Below are 21,443 nucleotides of genomic sequence, written 5' to 3'. Positions count from 1 at the left end.
ACACACACACACACACACACACACACACACACACACACACACACGTAGAAAGAGCATACAGTGAAAAATCTCTTTCCCATATACCTAGTTCTCCTTCTCTCACAAACAAGTAAACACCACTTTTCTTTAGTTTTCTGTGTATCTTTCTTGAGTTTTTTTTTTAATGTATCCTTCAGAGTTTCTTTATGTATATAGAAGCCAAGGACAAAGGTATTTTTAATACCCACTTCTTACTCTGAAGATAGATTAGACACAGTATTTTGCACTTGTTTTTTTTTTTTTAACTTAATTGGAGATGTTTCTATATCAAAATATAGAACCTCCTTAATCTTTTTTATTCTGCAGAAATCCCTTTTATGGGCATACCATATTTTACTTAACCAGTGCCCTAATGATAGAAATGTGAATTGTCTGGCATGTGTGTAAGTGTATTTGTAGAATAAATTTTCAGAAATGGAATTGCTGGATTAGAGAATATGTGCATTTGTAATTTTGGTTGATATTACTGAATTGCAATGTATGAGCAAACCTATGGGCTTCTCCTCAATGTGAATGGACATACTCTCATTTAAGAGTCATTTGGTTTTCTTTTTTCTATGGTTTCTCTGTTCATATCTGTATCCTTTTTTCCTGTTATGTTGTTTATCTTAGTATTTTACAGAGAACAGATGTCTATGAAACAAAATATAAGTATATTCCCGATGTATTGCTTTTTGTTTTTTAATTTTCTTTATGGGGATTTTTCATGCAGAGATTTTTATTTTTAATCAGGTTGAATTTATCAGGATTTTTTTATGGTTTCTGTGTTTTGAATCCTAGTCAGCAACACTGTTCACATTCTAAGATTATAAAGGAATTCTCACATATTTTCTTCAAGTACTAGAATACTGGAGAACTTTTCCCAAATGGCTACTGATTTGTCCCAACACAATTTACTGAACATTTGATCTTTCATACAGTGATTTGAGATGGCACGTTTATCAAATTCTAAATTCCCATGTGTATTTGGGTGTTTTTCTGGGCTTTCCTTTTTGTTCTATTATTCTATTAATTTATCAATGCCTCTCTGCTTTAAATATTAAGGGTCTTCTTTTTCACAGTTTTCCAGGCTGTGGTTATAGTTTGTTTTTCTATATAATTTTAGAATCAGATTGTCTATTAAAAATCCTGTTAGTATTTTTATCGGAGTCACATTAAATTTATGAATTTGTGTAAAGAAGACTGACATCTTTATGAGGAGGAGTCTTCCTAACCAAACCATAATGTCTTTCCATTTATTCAAGTTTCCTTTTGAGCCTTTCAGGTCTGTTTTAAAGCCTTCACGTAGGTGTAGCACATTTCTTGTTAAGATTATTCTTAGGTATTTTATCTTTTGCTACTGCTATTGAAAATGAGGGCTTTTCTTACATTTTTCTTTTCTTTCCAATAGTCTTGCTATTACAAGTGGTAGGAATACAGAACTGCTTTCCTTTCTTTTGCAATTTTTTGAATTAATCATGAAATCATTTCTAGAATAGTCATTGATTTCTTTTGTTTCTTTCTCAAAAATATTTACGGATACTCACGCTTGATGGCTCATTTACAACTACAGCACATTGAATGAGTTCTGTTTTAAATGGAATAACCTTTGAGCTCTCCACAGGATACTTCCCCTCTGTTTTTTCAATACAAGATATTAGTGCACTTATACTATTTTACAGGAAAAGTCAATTACGTCACTCAAAATTTACTTCCAATTCTTACCAAGAATTCTTCCAATTCTTACTTGTAATCTATTTATTTATTTATTGCTATTTTTTAACTGTTTTTATATTTTGAATCAAAATGAATAAATTAATGGAAATAATGCTAGCTACTACCTAGTGAGCTGCTTCTTTCGGTTGTGTGGGAGAAAACGTGTGAAGCCCTGAGTACATTCTTTCCTTACTGCTGACCAAGAGGATAGCAGCTGCCCTTGATCAAGAGTGTGTTTTGCCCTGCCTGACCTAAAAGTTCCCACCGCAGACTGAGGAATGTAGCCTGACTAATTGTGAAAGTGCCAACAAGGGTGCTTCTCCCTTGCTGGAAAGCAGCGTTCCAAGGATTGTCATGATTTTCTCTCTCTCCTCTCTTTCGTCCAGGCCTGCTTTGTGAAGAGAACATCGATGACTGTGCCAGGGGTCCCCACTGCCTTAATGGCGGTCAGTGTGTGGATAGGATTGGGGGCTACAGTTGTCGCTGCTTGCCTGGCTTTGCTGGAGAGCGGTGTGAGGGGGACATCAACGAGTGCCTCTCCAACCCCTGCAGCTCTGAGGGCAGCCTAGACTGCATACAGCTTACCAACGACTACCTGTGTGTCTGCCGCAGTGCCTTTACCGGTGAGCGACTTTCCAGCCTCCCCAGCCACTCTGCCTCGGAGGGGGATTTTAGTGAGGAAATTGGGCCCTGTATGACACATCCCAGACCCGAGTGAAGCTTTTCTCATATGTGAAAAACTAGACCAGCTTAATTCAAGGGCCCAATTTTTTCTTAGGTCTGTGCTCCATCGATGTTTGCTATTCCTGAGAGATGCTATCTCTTTTGTTATACATTCATTATATCATATTGTAGCAGAAATATAAAAAAAAATATATAGAATGTTGGGAGTAGTTGAGCAAAATAACATTTTTAAATTGAGGTAAAATACACATAACATAAAGTTTACCATCTTTACCATTTTTAATTATACAATTCAGTGGTGTTTAGGACATTCACACTGTTACGCTACCATCCCCACCATCCATCTCCAGAACTCTTCATCTGAGCAAAATAACATCTTGTTTTCAGGAACCTTACATCTAACTCTGGTTTCATCACCCTGCCTCCTTTGGCATGTAGTGACTTGAGTTACTGGGTAGTCGCTGCCACTGTGATCTTTCCACCTCTGTGGGAATCCAGAGAGGCTTAGGGTCTTCTAGGACACTTAAAGGGAGTAGATCCAAATTGGGGTGCATTTAACCAAAATTGGTTGATGAGGGTTTGAAAAGGAAAACTTCAGAAGTCGCAAGTATGACCTGCCGTCTTAAGACTTGGCTGTGTTCATCACAGATGATAAAGATGACCAAGTCCTGCCTCAGCATAGGGACTTTATCATAGACACTCGCTAATTATTTCTGGAGGAGGGCAGCTTGGTGACTTTGGGGAGCTAAAATAGTTGTTTATGTCTAAATATGGCAGTATCATCAGATACTCAGAAATCTGTTTTGCACTTCTGGGGTCCATCCGAATCTTATGCTGTAGAAGTATTCCTTGGGAGTCAGATGAGAGTCTGCAGTAGTCTACTTACTAATAGTCTGGCAAGTTGGACTCTGCTACATTCTGAGCCTATTATATCCAGACATTCTTCCTTCCAATGTTGAAGATGTGCTACCTTTAAGAACTTGGGAATTTTATTAAAAATGGGATGGATTTTGAAATACAGAAGATACCTAGGTACATTATCAAAAGAGAAACAATCCATCATGAACATCATGCCTTCGAGGTGACACTGGACAGAAAGAATATGAACAATCTGTCTGTAGTCTCATATCGGTCATGATGTGCTTGAGAAGCCAGAAGAGCAGAACTGACTCCTGTTCCTTTCATTAGCTCTGAGGCTTCCTTTATTTGGAAATGATGATAAGCTCTTACAAAGAAAGAAGGAACTAGATGAAGGAAGGAACGGAGGCCACCTTGAATTGGGGTCCCCTAGTCAGGAAGTGGTGTTTCTAAATCTTCTACACTTGTGAATAAAAAACCCTTTGACTCATTGATGGCGATTATGGTGGGGTGCTGATGCTGAGATGAACATCGAGGGACCATCAGTCCCTGAGCCCCGTGCAAATGGGGTGGCTGCTCTTGCTTATTGTTTGCTGCTATGATTTGAAGAAACAAACATCTGTAACTCCTGCCTCATTATTCTGGTTGGCCAAAATTACTGCTATTTTAGTTTCATTTTAATTTTTAAAGCCATCTCTTCCCTTCCAAGTGCCTGAAGGCCAGATGGGGCCTGAATCCTTGCCCCATGTCCCCCGCCCCCGCCATGATTTCATTTGCTTAGTTCAGTTTGTCATGGAACAGTGGGCTCAGGATACCTTCTGTTGTAGAACTGAACTGTGCCTAGAGATCATTAACTCTGGGAATATTAAGCTGTGTTTTGAAACAGTGCCAATCAGGTTACAGAAAGGCTAGAAAATGATTGAAAAGAGACATCACTGATGAAAATTTGCTATAAACTGCAAATCACCCTTTTTCTTAGTTTTTTTCTTTTAATTTTTATCGTAGTATAGTTGATTTACAACGTTGTGTTACTTTCTGCTGTACAGCAAAGTGAATCAGTTATACATGTATACACTCTTTTTTAGATTCTTTTCCCATATAGGTCATTACAGAGTATTGAGTAGAGAGTGTCCTGTGCTATACAGTAGGGTCCTTATTAGTTATCTATTTTATATATAGTAGTGTGTATATGTTCATCACCATTTAGATGTATTGGTCTGGTGTAGCCTCTCTTATGGAATAGACGGTGTTAAAATGCAGTGAACACTTTTGCTGAATGTTTCTTTTGACTCATGAAAGGTAAAGTGCCTTCAAAAAAAGCTTAGATGTCATTTTCCTTTTTGTTTTTGGAGGGATTAGTCATTTTTTAAAAAAAAAAAATCTTGTTTTGTGAGTCTTGTTTTGTGAGTTGATTCTTGTTTTGTGAGTCGATTCAGGCACGTATGTGCTTATTACTGTAGATAAGACAGAGGAGGGAACTGCCCTGAGTCGGTGATGGGCCACGCATGTTGAGATCCAATGAGTGCCTTCCTCATCCTCTTTTGTTCCCTTAGGATTAGAACTTAATTCTCATACCTCTCCCTCCTTCTCTAATCCTTTGACTGGCCCACATCCCAGGAGTGTTCTGTTCTGTAACTTGCAGTTACTACTTCTGCCTTTTAAAACACCCTTTCATTTTCTACTCTGAGGTCGTCACTGTGAAACGTTCGTCGATGTGTGTCCCCAGATGCCTTGCCTGAACGGAGGGACTTGTGCTGTGGCCAGCAACATGCCCGATGGTTTCATTTGTCGTTGTCCCCCGGTGAGTGCCGTGTTGCCTGTTGAAGGAGGATGCTCTCTTCCACACAGTCTGTGACGAAGCTGAGATTAAACCTGGTGTTTCCGAGCTCTGTGGGGAACTATCTTGGTGGGGACGTTTCTTGATTTTAGCCTGTTTAGGAGAAAGTGCTTCAGTTTTCCATTTAGAACTGTTACAATACTTCCAGAAACAGTGAGCTCCCTGATCTGTGACTGTCAATCTTCAGAAGCACCAAGGGCAATAGAATGTTCCCTTGAAATCAGGGCTGGTGTCTCTGGCTTCTGGGTCTTGTGCTGGAGGGTAGTCTTACTGCCCAGATGGGGAGAGAGTTGGTTGGAAATGCCACCCTGCTCACATTCCTTGGCGGGGACTATTTGAGAGCAGGCTGCTTCTTCAACTAGAAGGAAGCCTAACGTTAGCCATTTGCTGTGCAAACACTTTTGCTACTGCCAGAGGCTAACACCTCTCTAACACAGATCACTATGTGTGGAGAGGTACCAAAAGGAAACCTGTCCAGTAACCTTGGCCTGGACTGAGCGAGAAGGCCAGGAACGAAATGGCATAGGAAAGTTTTTTAGACACCTAATACTCTGAAGTGAGGTTTTTCCCCTATAAAGTCACTGTATGAGTGATCTAATGACGCTTAGGAAAGGTGCTAATAGATACGGTGTCACCTGACTCTTATCCTACCATGAACTGTTGACTTCATTTCTAGAACTGAGCTCTTAGAGTGGGAAAATTCTATATTCATCCTATGGAACCGCCAGCCCTAACCTATAGGTTGACTTGAAGAGGTCTCTTCCTAGAACTTGGTCCAGGAGGCTACATGGAGGGATCTTAGCCAAGGGTCTAGCCTTTACCTCCCTAGAGGTGTGGCAGAGAGGGGGTTGGGAGGGAAAATGGGGCATGCCCTCAAGAGTCAGCCTGCCATTCTCATTCGTTCACTGATTTCCACAGGGATTCTCTGGGGCGAGATGCCAGAGCAGCTGTGGACAAGTGAAGTGTAGGAGAGGGGAGCAGTGTGTGCACACAGCCTCAGGACCCCGCTGCTTCTGCCCCAACCCCCAGGACTGCGACTCAGGCTGTGCCAGTAGCCCCTGCCAGCACGGGGGCAGCTGCTACCCTCAGCGCCAGCCTCCTTATTACTCTTGCAAGTGTTCTCCGCCGTTCTGGGGCAGCCACTGTGAATTCTACACAGCTCCCACCAGCACCCCTCCTGCCACCTGTCTGAGCCAGTATTGTGCCGACAAAGCTCGGGATGGCGTCTGCGATGAGGCCTGCAACAGCCATGCCTGCCAGTGGGATGGGGGTGACTGTTCCCTCACCATGGAGAACCCCTGGGCCAACTGCTCCTCCCCGCTTCCCTGCTGGGATTACATCAACAACCAGTGTGATGAGCTGTGCAACACGGCTGAGTGCCTGTTTGACAACTTTGAATGCCAGAGGAATAGCAAGACGTGCAAGTAAGCATCCAGGGTCCCCAGAACTGAGGGACACTGTCACTAACATACCTCGGTTTCTTGTTGTTGCTCCTAACCACTCCAGTGCTTCAGCCCAAGCTGCCTCTGCTTTTCGGACTGGTGCCCTGGGGCCCTCTCCTTCCTGGTGTCAGCCTTGTCCCAGCGCACGCTGCCCTGTGCTCTCCCTTGCTGACAGAGGGGCAGGAATGCTCACTGCACAGCCGCCCTCTCTCTGCCTGTCTCTGCTTCCTCGCCTGCTGCTCTCACAACCTCCTGGGGGAAATAACTTTTGGAAGTGTTGTTACCCACTCTCAGGCAGCCTCTCACATAACCTGCCTGCAGGATGGATGGAAAGGTCTGTACCTCTCTCTGTTTGCCCCATTCCTTTCCCTAAGACAGGGTTTCCCCATCAGGTTTATCAGGAAGCGCAAGCTAGCTTAGGCAACTTAACCCTCCAGGTCTTCATTTTTGCAGTTACAGGGGGCTTTGTGGGTTACATAATGACTTTCCATTTAGTCATCCCATTTAGTTTAACTCTGATTAATTTTCACCAACCTTGTGAGGCATAGGTATTGTTCATGGCCTTTCACAGGTGAGGGAACTGAGACCTAGAAGGTTCAAGAACTTGCCAAAGCACATACAGCTACTCCTGACCTGAGCTAGAGTGGCACATGTTTTACTAGGTGGTGGAACCATCAATGGATGGGAGTTGGGGAGGAGAGGAGAGTGGAAATAAAATGATTTTTGCATCACCGGGCTTTGGGATTCAATTTCCTTTCCCCAGTGTTTGAAAGATACTGTACAAATTAGATCTGGTATCCTGTGTGGGACACACTGCTCCCCATCTATACCTTCCAGAGCTGGGATTCAATCTTGACTAGAAAAGAATTGGGCCATATCAACATGGTCCACTGTATAGCATCTCTTGATGGTACAGGGCTACTATCCAGTTTCTGGAAGCACTCTCTAGAGTCATGTTGTACTTCTGAAAGCCTAGAGGCAATGGATAAAAGAAAAATAAAGGAAGCATGAACCAAGTAGATTTAACAAGATTATGAGTTGTCTGGGGACCCATGAGTGTAGTGAGTACAGTTTTGTTTCTCATTCAGAGAGCACTCACTGACACTAAGGGGTGTAGACTATATATACTCTAAGAAGACAGGGATAGGAGAGTCACAGAAGGCTTCATGGGACATTCGGGATCTAATCTGAGCCATAGAAAATGGGTAGGAAAATCCACATTAGTTCCTAGGGGAAATCAAATAGAGCTCCGGTCTGGTCTGAGACCCTTACCTTGTTCTCTTCCTCCTCTGACTCCCCCTACCTAGATATGACAAATACTGTGCAGACCACTTCAAAGACAACCATTGTGACCAGGGATGCAACAGTGAGGAGTGTGGCTGGGATGGGCTGGACTGTGCTGCTGACCGGCCAGAAAACCTGGCAGAGGGTACCCTGGTCATTGTGGTGCTGATGCCACCTGAACAGCTGCTCCAGGATGCTCGCAGCTTCTTGCGTGCACTGGGCACCCTGCTCCACACCAACCTACGCATCAAACGGGATGCCCAGGGGGACCTCATGGTCTACCCCTATTACGGTGAAAAGTCAGCTGCCATGAAGAAGCAGAGATTGGCGCGCAGGTCCCTTCCAGGCGATCAAGAACAGGAAGTGGCTGGGTAATTTTAAATTTCTGAACTTCTTAAAGCTTAATTTTATCAAGCTGAGCGCTTTGATACACAGAAGTCATAACTGCAACTATAAAAATGAAAGGTCAGAAAAAGAACAGCCAGACCAAGTAACACAAGCCCATGATCCCAGTATTTACCGTTAGTGCTAAAGGTTTGCCTTGATTTGGGGATCCTGAAAAGTGGGCTGGAGCAAGTGGGGGGCAGGATGTCAGGATGGCCCCTCAAGTGCTAGACTCTCTAACCGTTTGCCAGAGTTACCTTAAATCCCTCTAGTAATGACTCCTCTTTGTATTAATCCTGGCCTTCTTTTCAAGGCCCTTCATTTATGTCTCTTTGACAGTGGTGATGTTCTGCAGATGTTCTGTCATTCACACACCACATTGTTAGTATATCTCACAGTGTTCAATTCAATAGCTAGCTGAAGTACAGATGCAGAGACAAAGGAGAGTAAGGAACAAAAACTAGGGGCAGGGGTGTATTTTTAGAGTGGCTCTATGTACCTTTGAGTACGTTGGAACGGGTAGGAGAAGCCCACCAAAGACAGCTTCACCCCATTTTCTCACTTTGTCTTATGTTGCCTAAGTCGGAACGCTTAGACTGAGCCAAACCAAGGATAGCGAGACATCTCCCGAGTGAGAATTAGTGTTTGGGATCTAGATGGACAGCATCTTAATTTCTGAGATCTTTCTGGAGGCAGCGTCCAGAGGTGGAGAGCCTGAGGCTGAGCGTGAGGAAGAAGGCTCATGTCACCCTCTCCAACTCGGATTCCTGGACTGACACCCTTCCATTTTCTCCCCATTTCCCTTCTACCTCTTTCCCCTCGGCTTCCCACAGCTCTCAGGTATTCCTGGAAATCGACAACCGCCAGTGTGTCCAAGACTCAGACCAGTGCTTCAAGAATACGGATGCAGCAGCAGCTCTTCTGGCGTCTCACGCCATCCAGGGGACCCTGTCGTACCCTCTTGTGTCCGTTGTCAGTGAGTAGCACTGGAATTAAGGGGAAAGTATGGGGAGGAAGGTGTCACTTGCGGGCAGAAAGAACAAGGCATAGCTTACAATGTGCGGCTCTCTCTCTCTCAAGGCTGGTGAGGTCAGAGTTGTTCTCTGAAGGAATGTAGGGGGAATACTGAGAGTTGGATGTTTCATTCATCACTTTTCCCTGTCTCTCTGCACTTTCAGGTGAATCCCTGACCCCAAAACGCACCCAGCTTATCTATCTACTTGCTGTTGCTGTTGTTATTGTCTTGTTTATTATCCTGCTGGGGGTGATCATGGCAAAACGAAAGCGTAAGCATGGCTCCCTCTGGCTGCCTGAAGGCTTCACCCTTCGCCGTGACTCCAGCAATCACAAACGTCGTGAGCCAGTGGGACAGGATGCCGTGGGGCTGAAGTAAGGGAGTCTGCCAACAAGCTACCCTTCACAGTAATAATGAGCATGGATAAGAGGAGAATCAGATCTTGTTGAATCATGATTTTATATTCTGAGCTCTGGCCATGCTGTGTTATTACGCTTGACCATGATTCGCGATGCCTACTGAGTGGCTATAAAATAAGTGTCTGGATGCTTCAATTCTGTACATATAATCACAGTGGTCCTCAGCTTCTGTGATGAGGCCGGCACACTTTTGTTGTCAGCTCTTGATAAGTGGGAAAGGAAAGGATATTTCCTCAGGCGATGGGATGTAATATTACCCATTTTTCCTGGGCCAAAGGCCCTGAAAGTCTGACTATAGCCATGAGAGTGTGTGATGGTAGAAAAAGTATTGAAAACTTCTATGTTCGTTTATGATATAACATCTGCCCTTATTTTACACCTTCATAATTCCGTCACATCAGAAATCTCTCAGTGCAAGTCTCAGAGGCTAACCTAATTGGTTCTGGAACGAGTGAACATTGGGTCGACGATGAAGGGCCCCAGCCAAAGAAAGCCAAGGTAAGCTAGCCATGGTAGAACCACCATTGTTATCCATTATCTGCTCACTTTTCGTATTTCTGTCCTTTGCTATCTAGAGTGTCATGAATGGGAGAAAAGGGTGATATTCTTTACATGTTGCCCAGGCAGAGGCTATCCTAGGTTGTCTGAAAAAGCAGGAATCTTTAGGTCACTGATGGCCTTGGGTTACCTGTGTAAGTTTTTCAAAAAGAACTCTTTAAAAATAATAAAACAAAGATGCTTCCTTCCTCGAGTGTCATGCTGATGGTACTTGAATAAGGACTACTGTGTGTAAATAGCAATTTCGTTCATGGCTAGATCTCTCCCTTATCCTCTCTGGGTACTTCTCCTTCTGGAAGGGAAGGTGGAACTAATCAGTGGAAGAGGGCCAATGACCACTGAGTTCAGAGGCTTCAAAGCTTGAGCCCTGGAAACTAAAGCCATATAGAAGTAAGAGGTAAACAGTGGGCTGAGTCTGACATGAAAAAGGAGACCATTCACCCATAGATATACGTGGCTGGGATGTGCATGTATCCAAGGATGGTCTAAATCAGCTTGAGGAGATAAATGCTTGAGGAGTACAGGCGTGAAGTACACCATGACAGTTAAGAACATTGCTTTAGCTATAGTCAGAACTGGATTCAAGTCCAAAACTCTGGCACGTTACTTAACCTCTTTGTATTTAATTACCTTAATCCGTAAGATAGGGAAAATAATAATAATTCTTTCCTCTGTGAGTTGTGTGGATTAAATACAGCAATACGTGTAAATTGCCTTCCCTATTTTCTGTCACATACTAAATACTTCATAAAGGGCAGCAGGTTTTAAAATTATAATAATAATAATAATAGTATTCAATAAATACTTCCTGAATGCTTGCTCTGTGCTGGGCACTGGGTTAAATACAGGGTACAAGGAGACAGCCGTGAGCAAGGCTTGTTCTCTGTTGTGAGGAACCTTTCAGGTAGCGGTAGAAACTGCCGTGTAGTGCCATGTAAATACTTAACACATGCTCAGTTAAGAGGAGTGAGCAGAGGGTGCTCTGGAGGACCAACAAGAGGAATTAGAGTCTGCTTTCTACTTGAAGGGTAGACAGGAGTTAGTCAGACAAAGAATTGGGAGAGACCATGGCAGGCTGAAGGAACAACATAGGCAAAAGCCCAGAAGCAGGAAAATGGTGCTTTGGGGATCTGTAGATGGCATGTTAGGTAGGTAGTATAGGTGACGCAGTAAGGCTGAAGCCTAGAGTATGGGATTGGGGAGGTTAGGAGAGTGGTACAGATGATGCAGGAGAGGTAAACAGGAACCACATCATGAGAGCAGTGGGAAGCCAATGTGGATAATAATCTGGAAGGTTCGATAGGAGGACAGAGAATACTGGGTGGGAGATTAGAAGTGATGGGAGACTCTGGACTAGCTCCTTGTCTGCAGCTCCTGGCGTGGGCCGGATTGATAGGGAGAGTTGTCTTCTCCTTTCAGGCTGAAGATGAGGCTTTACTTTCAGAAGAAGACGATCCCATCGATCGACGGCCATGGACACAGCAGCACCTTGAAGCTGCAGATATCCGTAGGACACCGTCGTTGGCTCTCACTCCTCCGCAGGCAGAGCAGGAGGTGGATGTGCTGGATGTGAACGTCCGCGGCCCAGGTCAGCACCTGCAAGCCTCCCCTTTCTCGTTGTGCATGCCTGCCCTGGCTTCCACCTTATCCCTGTGTTTGTCCCACTTGGTGATATGCTCCCTTCTGACTTCACAGATTGGAAATCGGCTTGAGAATGTTTAAGGAACACAGGCTTGCAGAAATTATGAATTTATATGAGGAAAGAGGGAAGGATTTCTCATTGCTTCACATACAGCATGCTCGACAGCAAACAGACTGATTATTTGGGATAGATTTTAGTAGGACAAAAAAATAATATTCCAAAGCAGAGGGATAGAGAATTTGTTTAGTTCGTACCTTCGTGCACATCGTTTATTAATACTGGCTATTTTTAAAAGTTGTCCAGTTTAAAATAACATAGCACTTAGGAACTTGAACAGGAAAGCTTGTTTAACGTAGAGAATAGCTGCTCTTTACAGAAAGGATGTTATCCAGGAAAAGTCAATTGCCAATTACCACAAGAATCACAGAGTTTTTTCACAAAAGAATAATTTTCTTCACATTGAACAACAATAGGGTTAATGGACCATTAATGTCCTTCCCCTCCTCGAATACTTTCTGGAATTTTCCCTTCCTCTAGATGGGTGCACCCCACTGATGCTGGCTTCTCTCCGAGGAGGCAGCTCAGATATGAGTGATGAAGATGAAGATGCAGAGGACTCTTCCGCCAACATCATCACAGACTTGGTCTACCAGGGTGCCAGCCTCCAAGCCCAGACAGACCGGACTGGTGAGATGGCCCTGCATCTTGCAGCCCGCTACTCGAGGGCCGATGCTGCCAAGCGCCTCCTGGATGCAGGTGCAGATGCCAACGCCCAGGACAACATGGGCCGCTGCCCTCTCCATGCTGCCGTGGCAGCTGATGCCCAAGGTGTCTTCCAGGTAAAGAACATGGAAAGAGCTGGTTCCTTATGGATCTAGTATAGTTTCCCTTTATTAAGGCACTTAACATCCCATTACATTTGTTCGATGATTCTTTGAGAGAATAAGGCAGATGATAGAGTCCTGCTTGCTGGAAAGGAAAAGGGAAAGCAGGAAAAGGGAGGCAGGCAAACAGACTTGACCATTTACAGCCAGGAAACCATAGAGCCAACAGCAGATAACACCAGTCTTCTGATTGTTAATCCCTGCTTAGCGTTGTTTTGTTTCTGACGTGGCAAAATGCCTCCCATATGAAAAGATCAGATGGGAGTGATACCTGTTATGAAGCCTCTGACTAGTGTCAGCTTCTCCCTCTAGATATGTCTGACCATATGGGCTTCCAGCTGCTCCTTGGCGGGTTTCTTGACATGAGTTCATAATGTATCCCTGATGCCCTATTATTCTACCCTGATGGGGAAATTGGAGGCATGCTGTATCATCTTAACCTAGACACCATAACTGAGGTTGTGGTATTTTCCCACATCCCTCTTTTTGCTTTAGAAAGTAGAAGTACCTTAGTTTACATAGCCATTGTAAAGCTTGAGCACCTACTTGTATTTTCGTTCATCCGTTTACTCCTTCATTCATGCATTCAACAAATATTTACTGACTGACCATGGTAGAACCGTGGGCACAAAGATAACAAGACATTCCCTGTACTCCAGGGACTTACAGTGTAGCCTCAGCTCTGATGCTGTTATTTCTTATCTTAGCTTCATTATTTTTTGTATCCAGGTGACTCCCTTTTCTGTGCTTTCTCGTGTTCTAGATACTGATCCGCAACCGAGTAACTGATCTAGATGCCAGGATGAACGATGGCACGACACCCCTGATCCTGGCTGCCCGCCTAGCTGTGGAGGGAATGGTGGCAGAGTTGATCAACTGCCAAGCCGATGTGAATGCAGTGGACGACCACGGTAGGGATGAGAAGCAGGGGTTCAGCTTCCTACCTGCAAAGCAAGCCTCTGAGGAGGAAGATTGTTGCACGATCCTTAATGAGCTGTCCCACATCCAAATCCACTGAAGATTCATTCAGTCATTCATTCTTCCTTTTACCATATTGAGTTCAGAGATCTGAGACAGTGGGAGGTCCGTAGATGAAGCTGGGAAGGGATTTTTGGTGCGGGTTCTCAGATCTCAAAGCAGGTCTATGGAAGGTTTCCCTGTGTACGTTCCCAGGCATACCACTCTTGAGATGAGGATATGAGAGCCAACTTCATTGTGGAGGTGAGGGTTGTGAGATATTCTAACTATGCGTTCTGGCCTGTAATAAATAAGGTTATTGCCTTCAGTGTGTGACAGGGTAGATTCTGCCATGTGAGGGATGTGGTACCATAGACAGATGATCCTTTTACTTAGAGGTCTTCTGGAGGCAAGGCAGCCTGTACTGAAGTATTTCTAGAATAGGTGAAAATTAATAGAATACTTGGGTTTTTCCTGTGGGCCCCCAGAGAGAACTGGCTTCCTACTGCCGTCTGAGAAGTTCAAGGTTTCCTTGTACAAATCCTGATGCTTCCCGATAGTAAGAGTAGGCCATGTCCTTCTGCTCTGTCTGCTTATAAAAATGTTTTGTTTGTTTTGTTTTGTTTTTAATTTATTTTGTTTTTAATTTTGGCTGCGTTGGGTCTTTGTTGCTGCACGCGGGCTTTCTCTAATTGCAGCGAGCGGGTGCGCGGGCTTCTCATTGCGGTGGCTTCTCTTGTTGCGGAGCACGGGCTCTAGACGTGCGGGCTTCAGTAGTTGTGGCTCGCAAGCTCTAGAGCGCAGGCTCAGTAGTTGTGGCGCACGGACTTAGTTGCTCTGCGGCGTGTGGGATCTTCCCGGACCAGGGCTCGAACCCGTGTCTCCTGCGTTGGCAGGCAGATTCTTAACCACTGCACCACCAGGGAAGCCCTAAAAATGTTTTCTTCCTGCAGGAAAATCTGCTCTTCACTGGGCAGCTGCTGTGAATAATGTGGAGGCGACCCTTTTGCTGTTGAAAAATGGGGCCAACCGAGACATGCAGGACAACAAGGTACAGTCTGGGCTCTGAGCTGGACGGCAGGCACAGCAGTGCCTCAGAATATAAGGCCTTCGCTTTTCTCCTGTAGCTCCTCTTGTGATAAGGATAGACAAAGATGGAAGCAGATTGGAACTTGGTCCAGAGAGCTGGAGTGCTTGTATTGGGCTTAACCAGGGAAGTGTCAGGATTGACCCTCTGCCTACTCAGTACTCAGTCTGCATCAGGCTCTCCTGTCAATAACTTTGGTGTAGCCCTTTCTGCCTTTCTCTTCTTTGACATTTCCCTTTCTTCTGGTCTTCATTCTGTTCACACTCACTTCCTTTTCACTTGTTTGTTCTTATTTGTTTTCTTGATACTTTTTCCCCCCTGTTCTTGGGCACCATGATGCTTTCCTGTTTGCTTTTCTTCCTCTGAGTTTTATGTCATGTTTCCCCTCTCTTGCTCATCTTATCTTCTCTCATTCATTTCCTCTTTTCCCTTCTGTTAGTTCTTTCTCTCAGATGTTTTGTCTCTGCTTTCTTTTACTTTCCCTTATTTTTCCCAGTTCTATAAATGCTTTAGGTTCTTCCCCTCATACCTTTCTTATTTCTACCTGTTATTCCTTTTAGAACCCTATTTTGATAAGCTCAGTACTCTTTTAAGTGAATTTCTGGCTTGGGGACATGCTTTATCTCACGTGTTCCCCACTAAGGAGATGTAGCACTCAATGGGGCAAAATTGGTTCTTGGGGAGGGGTAAAATAATCTTAACTTTCTTTATGTATAAAGTCCAGATATCCCTTCAGTACGTAGGTAGTTATACACTTTATCTGTGATATTAAAATTTCATGCGGGAAGGAAGTTAGGAAAAAATGTCTAAAGGGATGCTAACAAACAGATTGAGAGACACTGCTGTATTCTCAAGAGTGTTATTAAAATGTGCTCTGTGTGGGCCTTTTCTGTAGGAAGAGACCCCTCTGTTTCTCGCTGCCCGGGAGGGGAGCTATGAAGCAGCCAAGATCCTGTTAGACCATTTTGCCAATCGGGACATCACAGACCACATGGATCGTCTTCCCCGGGACGTGGCTCGGGACCGCATGCACCATGACATTGTGCGCCTGCTGGATGAGTACAACGTGACCCCAAGCCCTCCGGGCACCGTGCTGACTTCTGCTCTCTCACCTGTCATCTGTGGACCCAACAGATCTTTTCTCAGTCTGAAGCACACCCCGATGGGCAAGAAGTCCAGACGGCCCAATGCCAAGAGCGTTGTGCCCTGTAGCCTCCCTAACCTTGCCAAGGAGGCCAAGGATGCCAAGGGGAGTAGGAGGAAGAAGTCTCTGAGTGACAAGGGCCAGTTGTCTGAGAGCTCAGTGACTCTGTCCCCCGTTGATTCCCTAGAATCTCCTCACACATATGTTTCTGATACCACATCCTCTCCGATGATTACATCCCCCGGAATCTTACAGGCCTCACCCAACCCCGTGTTGGCCACTGCTGCCCCCCCTGCCCCAGTCCATGCACAGCATGCACTGTCTTTCTCTAACCTTCATGAGATGCAGCCCTTGGCTCACGGGGCCAACACTGTGCTTCCCTCAGTGAGCCAGCTGCTGTCACACCACCACATTGTCCCCCCAGGCAGTGGCAGTGCGGGGAGCTTGGGTAGGCTACATCCAGTCACTGTCCCAGCGGACTGGATGAACCGTGTGGAGGTGAATGAGAGCCAGTACAACGAGATGTTTGGTATGGCTCCAGCTGAGGGCACTCACCCTGGCATAACTCCCCAGAGCAGGCCGCCTGAAGGGAAGCATTTACCTGCCCCTCGAGAGCCCTTGCCCCCCATCGTGACTTTCCAGCTAATCCCCAAAGGCAGCATTGCCCAACCAGCCAGGGCTGCCCAGCCTCCATCCAGCTGCCCTCCAGCTGTTGCAGGCACCCTGCCCACCATGTATCAGATTCCAGAAATGGCTCGTTTGCCCAGTATGGCTTTTCCCACTGCCATGATGCCCCAGCAGGAAGGGCAGGTTGCTCAGACCATTCTCCCAGCCTACCATCCCTTTCCAGCCTCTGTGGGCAAGTATCCCACACCCCCTTCACAGCATAGCTATGCCTCCTCCAATGCTGCTGAGAGAACGCCCAGTCACAGTGGTCACCTCCAGGGTGAGCATCCCTACCTGACACCATCCCCAGAGTCTCCTGACCAGTGGTCAAGTTCATCCCCCCACTCTGCTTCTGACTGGTCAGATGTGACCACCAGCCCCACTCCTGGGGGTGCTGGAGGAGGTCAGCGGGGACCTGGGGCACACATGTCTGAGCCACCACGCAGCAACATGCAGGTCTATGCATGAAACACTCTGCCTCCAGCGTAGGGACAGAACTCCTATCGTAAATGCTGCTGAGGAGCAAATGAAGGTCGTCCGGGAGAGAAATGAAGAAATCTCTGGAACCAGCTTCCGGAGGCAGGGGAGAGGAGATGCTCTTATCTTGTAGATGATGCAAAGGAAGCAATTTTATTAGCTTCACTGTGTATCTGCAGGGTTTTGGGAGCCGGGAAAGGACAAGGCTCCTTGTAATCTCTTGCCCATCGAGCCCAGGTTCATGGAATTGCAAGATGAATACAAGACTTGGGACCGTGTTTCCTCTCTTCACTGTGGGCAGCAAGATTGATGCCTGTTGTAGACATTCTTGCAGCTTGGACTGTATTTTCAGCCTTGGGGGCTATTGCTATATCCATGAGAAGATTCTATAGTAGAGTCCTATTGGGAATTGTGCCCTGGAATTCTGCCGGAGTTGACCTATCTTCTGTTCTCATCCTTGGAAAGTCTTTCGACTTCACTTGGTGCTGTAATTGTTGCACCTCTCTGTGGCTGGAACCCCACCTGCATGTTATAGGGCAGGACCTTTGTGCTTTTAATCATTCCTGCTCTGGAAAGCACCTGCAGCCTTCTTTTCCCAGTGTCCCTAGGAGTCTCACGGGGTTTACTTTTATGGTTCTCAGCAGAAAACTTTCAAGTATGTTTCTTTAGAAAATGGACATAGTGCATTCTCCTACATAATATCATTCCTAAAATAAGAAGGGGAGCAAAATATTTTTCTTTGAACCCATTTAGGGGACCAGGACCCCATTCAAGAGGCTGCCCCTGAATTCTCTTGCCTGCATACAGGATTCCTACAAACCTTACCAGGAAGAAGAGTAAGAATCTGTTGTTTTTTCCATTTGTGGGCCTAGTAAGTGTGAAGGTTTATCCTTGGCAGTGTAGGTAATACGAGCCCTTCAAAAACCCAAACAGACAAAGGTTTGGAATGTTGGAATGACCAAGAGATAAGGTAACTCATGCAAGGAGTGGTTACCCACTGACCCGTCCCTGCCAAGCATTCCATTGACTGCCAGTGTGAAACACATTTGTTCCCTGATATTAGAACGCTCGGCCTGCTTCACTCACACATCCAGCAGATGAAGATCATCTTAGCTGTTGAGCCTTCCCCTCCACATATCTCCAAGAAGAAAATGTCTCAAACAATATTCCCTCGCTGCTTAGAAGTGAAATTTCCTCCGCTCAAGGGCCCCCTGTGACAGTCGTCTTCCGCTAGTCAGATGGCTGTAGTCTCTACTTCCTGACATTCCTTCTGATCCCAGGCCCCTTCACCCAGCTTCCCTCCATACTGTAGGGTCTGATTACTGGTGCACCTAGTAGGTTCTCACTGAACACGTGGGTTTTCTGTGTTTGAGTGTGGGAAATAGAATGTTGGCTTACAAGAAGGTTGGAAGGGGAGGAACTATGAGGTAGCCTTTGCTATTTTTTGCTACCATTTCTTTTCCTTTCAAGCAATCATGAGATTCTCTGTTAGGGAACTAATGTGGACACTTATCAGGGACCTTTTCCTTTCATAGAGTCACCTTCTAGATGATAATGGACAATTACAGACTCACTGTCTTGTCATCCTCCTGTTCAGATTGTGATTGTATCTCACCTGAGTCTGCTTCCTGTATTTGTGGTGTTGGCAACTTTTTTGACCCTCTGTCAAGGACGAAGCATTCTAGCCAACGCTAGAAAGAGGAGAAAAATACTTTTCTTCCTCTTCTGCCTGAGTCAGCTAACAACTGGTCCTGTCTCCACACTGTTACTTCCGCCCGGTGCTATGATGTCATGACACATGGAAAATTAGTTCTTCTGGGGACGTTTTGTAGATATTAATAGGTGGTCTGCCTACTCCGTGTTGGTTTCGATAGTTTTCATTCCTGCCTTGCCTGGGAGTATTCATCAGTTCTTCCCATTTACCTGATTTATCTGTCTGTGACTTCGTATGGAAACCCTGTGTGTCTGTTCGCATGGAATTGTACAAAGGATTTTGCCAGTCCTGCCCCAGTTCATTGAATTAAAAAAAATTTTTGTTTTTCCCTGATATAAGCAGATTGTTTGTTCATTTGTATTTTATTCTCTCACACGGCAACTCTACCAGCCCCTTTCATAGTATGTAGTATTTTATCATTCTAAATGGTGACTCTTTATCCTTGGACGCATTTGTTGATTCACAGGTGGGGAGAACCTATCTACATGGATCACTGTGGACCCCACACATCTGCACTTCTCCGTCATCCCGTTCCAGCCCCTCTTCCTCAGAGTGTCAGCCTCTGATCCAGTAGCTTGATCCCTTGTAGCCTTCTCCATCTGCAAGCACACCGTAGGCCTAACTTGCTTGTTCCTCTTTGGGTTTTGGGGAAATGAATGTGAAAGCTGCCATTACAGACAACAGGCTTCAGTGATGAGGAGGAAGACACTGCCTTTCCAGAATTTATCAATTGCTTAGATTGTGAGAACACTTGAGTTGTATAGTACCTAGTAAAAGAGAAGGTAAGATGGAGAATCACTTTCTCACATGGGTGCTGAATTGGAGACTAAGTTTGTATGGGATACAACTTTTATGCCAGGTATAGGTCACCCTCTGTGCCCCGCACATTCTTGTTTTATCTTTATGAATTCTTCCTTTGATTCCTCTTCTGTCTGCCTTTGGGGATATGTTTTTTATTTGTTTGTTTCTTTTGTATTAAGTGTCATTTTCTGACTTACATATTGGTAAGGGAGGGAGAGGTTTGAGGGAAAGAAAGACTGAGAGCTAAAGATTTTATGTAAGCAGTCAGCTATGATGCACAAGTCCATTATATCATCTTATTAAATTTGCTAGTTCATAATTCTTGCATAAAAAAGAACCAAAGGTGTAATGTTCTGTTGGCAGGTGGTTTTGGGATTTTGGCCTTAACTAATATACTGAATGTATAATGACTGTTTGAGAGGACAAGTTTATATGCCCTGAGGCTCCCATTCATAACTGCTTGGTACTGTGGCTTCTTCCTTGTGTACATTTCTCATAAAAGTGATACGATATCTGTTTGTATGAGAAACCCATAACCAGTAAAATGACTGCATATTCCTGACTATACGTAGTAAGGAAAATGCACAATTTGTTTTTAATTTTCAAAGTTTCGTTCTAAAAGTAGTTAAGACGAAATTTATATGGAAGTATTTTTATCACAAAATAAAAAACGTTACATGTCAAGCTCAATGGGCACTGCAGTTTTTATTTTCCATTCTTGCATCGCTGATCTTGCAGTGATTTACCTTATGATGTCATAATTGCTGAGAGAGAAAACATGTTCTTTTCATTCTGAATCCCACGGAGCCTAGCACTAGTCTTTTTTCCTTTCACCAGGCAGAGAATAAATAAATGCTTTTGAGGAGAAAGCTTCTGCCAGATAGGAAGTATCACAAGATTGAGTTACTTCACTGTGCACTAACTGGTGACAAATGGACAATGTCTCAGGACAAAGTGCCTTCCAGTGGAAATGTAGAATATTTGCTAAAGCCAGAATTGGGATTTGGGATATAACTAATAAAACCAATGGTGCTATTAACTAAACCATTAGTTTCCAATATTATTCCTCTTTAAATTTTGTATAGAGTTAAAATATACAGCTATATCATATTATTTTGCATAATAAATGTTACCAAGTTCATTCATACATTTACTTGTCATCAGTAAGATGTTTGAACACAAATACTTGACATTGATGGTATATATGGCATTTTAAACACAATGGATATCATATACTGGTTATCCTGAGTGTTATCATTTTATATAAAACACACTTGAGTCCTCATGTTGGGTTTTGACATGGTGTAAAGAGAAAATGAATTTGAGAGCTAAGGAATGTCTCGCCCAAGTCTGGTTCTCTACAGGCTGGCTTCTCAGAGCCTCTCAGATTCTGTGGCAACAAAAATTTGCTCCATGGAAACCTACTTCAGTGGATCTGGGCTGTCCATCACATCCTATTCCTGCAACTGCAAGTGTAGAAACCTAGTGCTTGATCGTGCAGGGACTATGCAGGGCTTTCCTAGGCATGAAATGCAAGAAGGGAGAGCAGGGCTGGGGGCCGAGGGCTGCCATATCACACAGCTGGAACAATAGACTTGGACCCCAGGCCATGGTCACACCAGGGGAGGGACTGGGCTTCCCTGTCATGCAACTAAAAGGCCTCACAGCTCAAGGAGAGGGGGTGAATTCTTTTCTCAGAACATGATAATAGACCAACCGTCTTTAATGTCTGCACACTGTGATGGTGTGATGGGCAATAGGCAAACTACAAGCCTGTTACTGCCTCTGCTTTCAAGTTCTCACAATAAACACTGCCTCAGGCTTGCTGCACGATATTGAGGTCATTCACCTCGTTT

The 21,443-nt window shown here is 44.6% G+C and overlaps 1 protein-coding gene across 2 annotated transcripts in view; it reads left to right on the top strand.

The window, feature by feature from the left end:
- Positions 1-20,271, top strand: part of NOTCH2 (notch receptor 2) — a 179,681-nt gene extending 159,410 nt beyond the window's left edge. Inside the window, exons 23-34 of one of the 2 annotated variants that reach the window (XM_027090961.1) lie at positions 2,121-2,357; positions 4,965-5,077; positions 6,032-6,537; positions 7,863-8,210; positions 9,057-9,199; positions 9,402-9,612; positions 10,059-10,155; positions 11,635-11,803; positions 12,395-12,696; positions 13,505-13,652; positions 14,652-14,749; positions 15,681-20,271. In XM_027090961.1, the coding sequence (XP_026946762.1) occupies positions 2,121-2,357; positions 4,965-5,077; positions 6,032-6,537; positions 7,863-8,210; positions 9,057-9,199; positions 9,402-9,612; positions 10,059-10,155; positions 11,635-11,803; positions 12,395-12,696; positions 13,505-13,652; positions 14,652-14,749; positions 15,681-17,063 (3,755 nt within the window). In that variant the 3' untranslated portion in view covers positions 17,064-20,271. The other variant, XM_027090963.1, reaches the window with a different exon arrangement.
- Positions 20,272-21,443: the final 1,172 nt, after the last annotated feature.

The sequence above is a fragment of the Aethalodelphis obliquidens genome, unplaced genomic scaffold (genome assembly GCF_003676395.1).
Source record: "Aethalodelphis obliquidens isolate GAN/ISIS:26980383/991018 unplaced genomic scaffold, ASM367639v1 scaffold70, whole genome shotgun sequence".
NCBI classification, from domain to species: Eukaryota; Metazoa; Chordata; class Mammalia; order Artiodactyla; family Delphinidae; genus Aethalodelphis; species Aethalodelphis obliquidens.
This window is presented reverse-complemented; position numbering and strand designations above follow the sequence as displayed.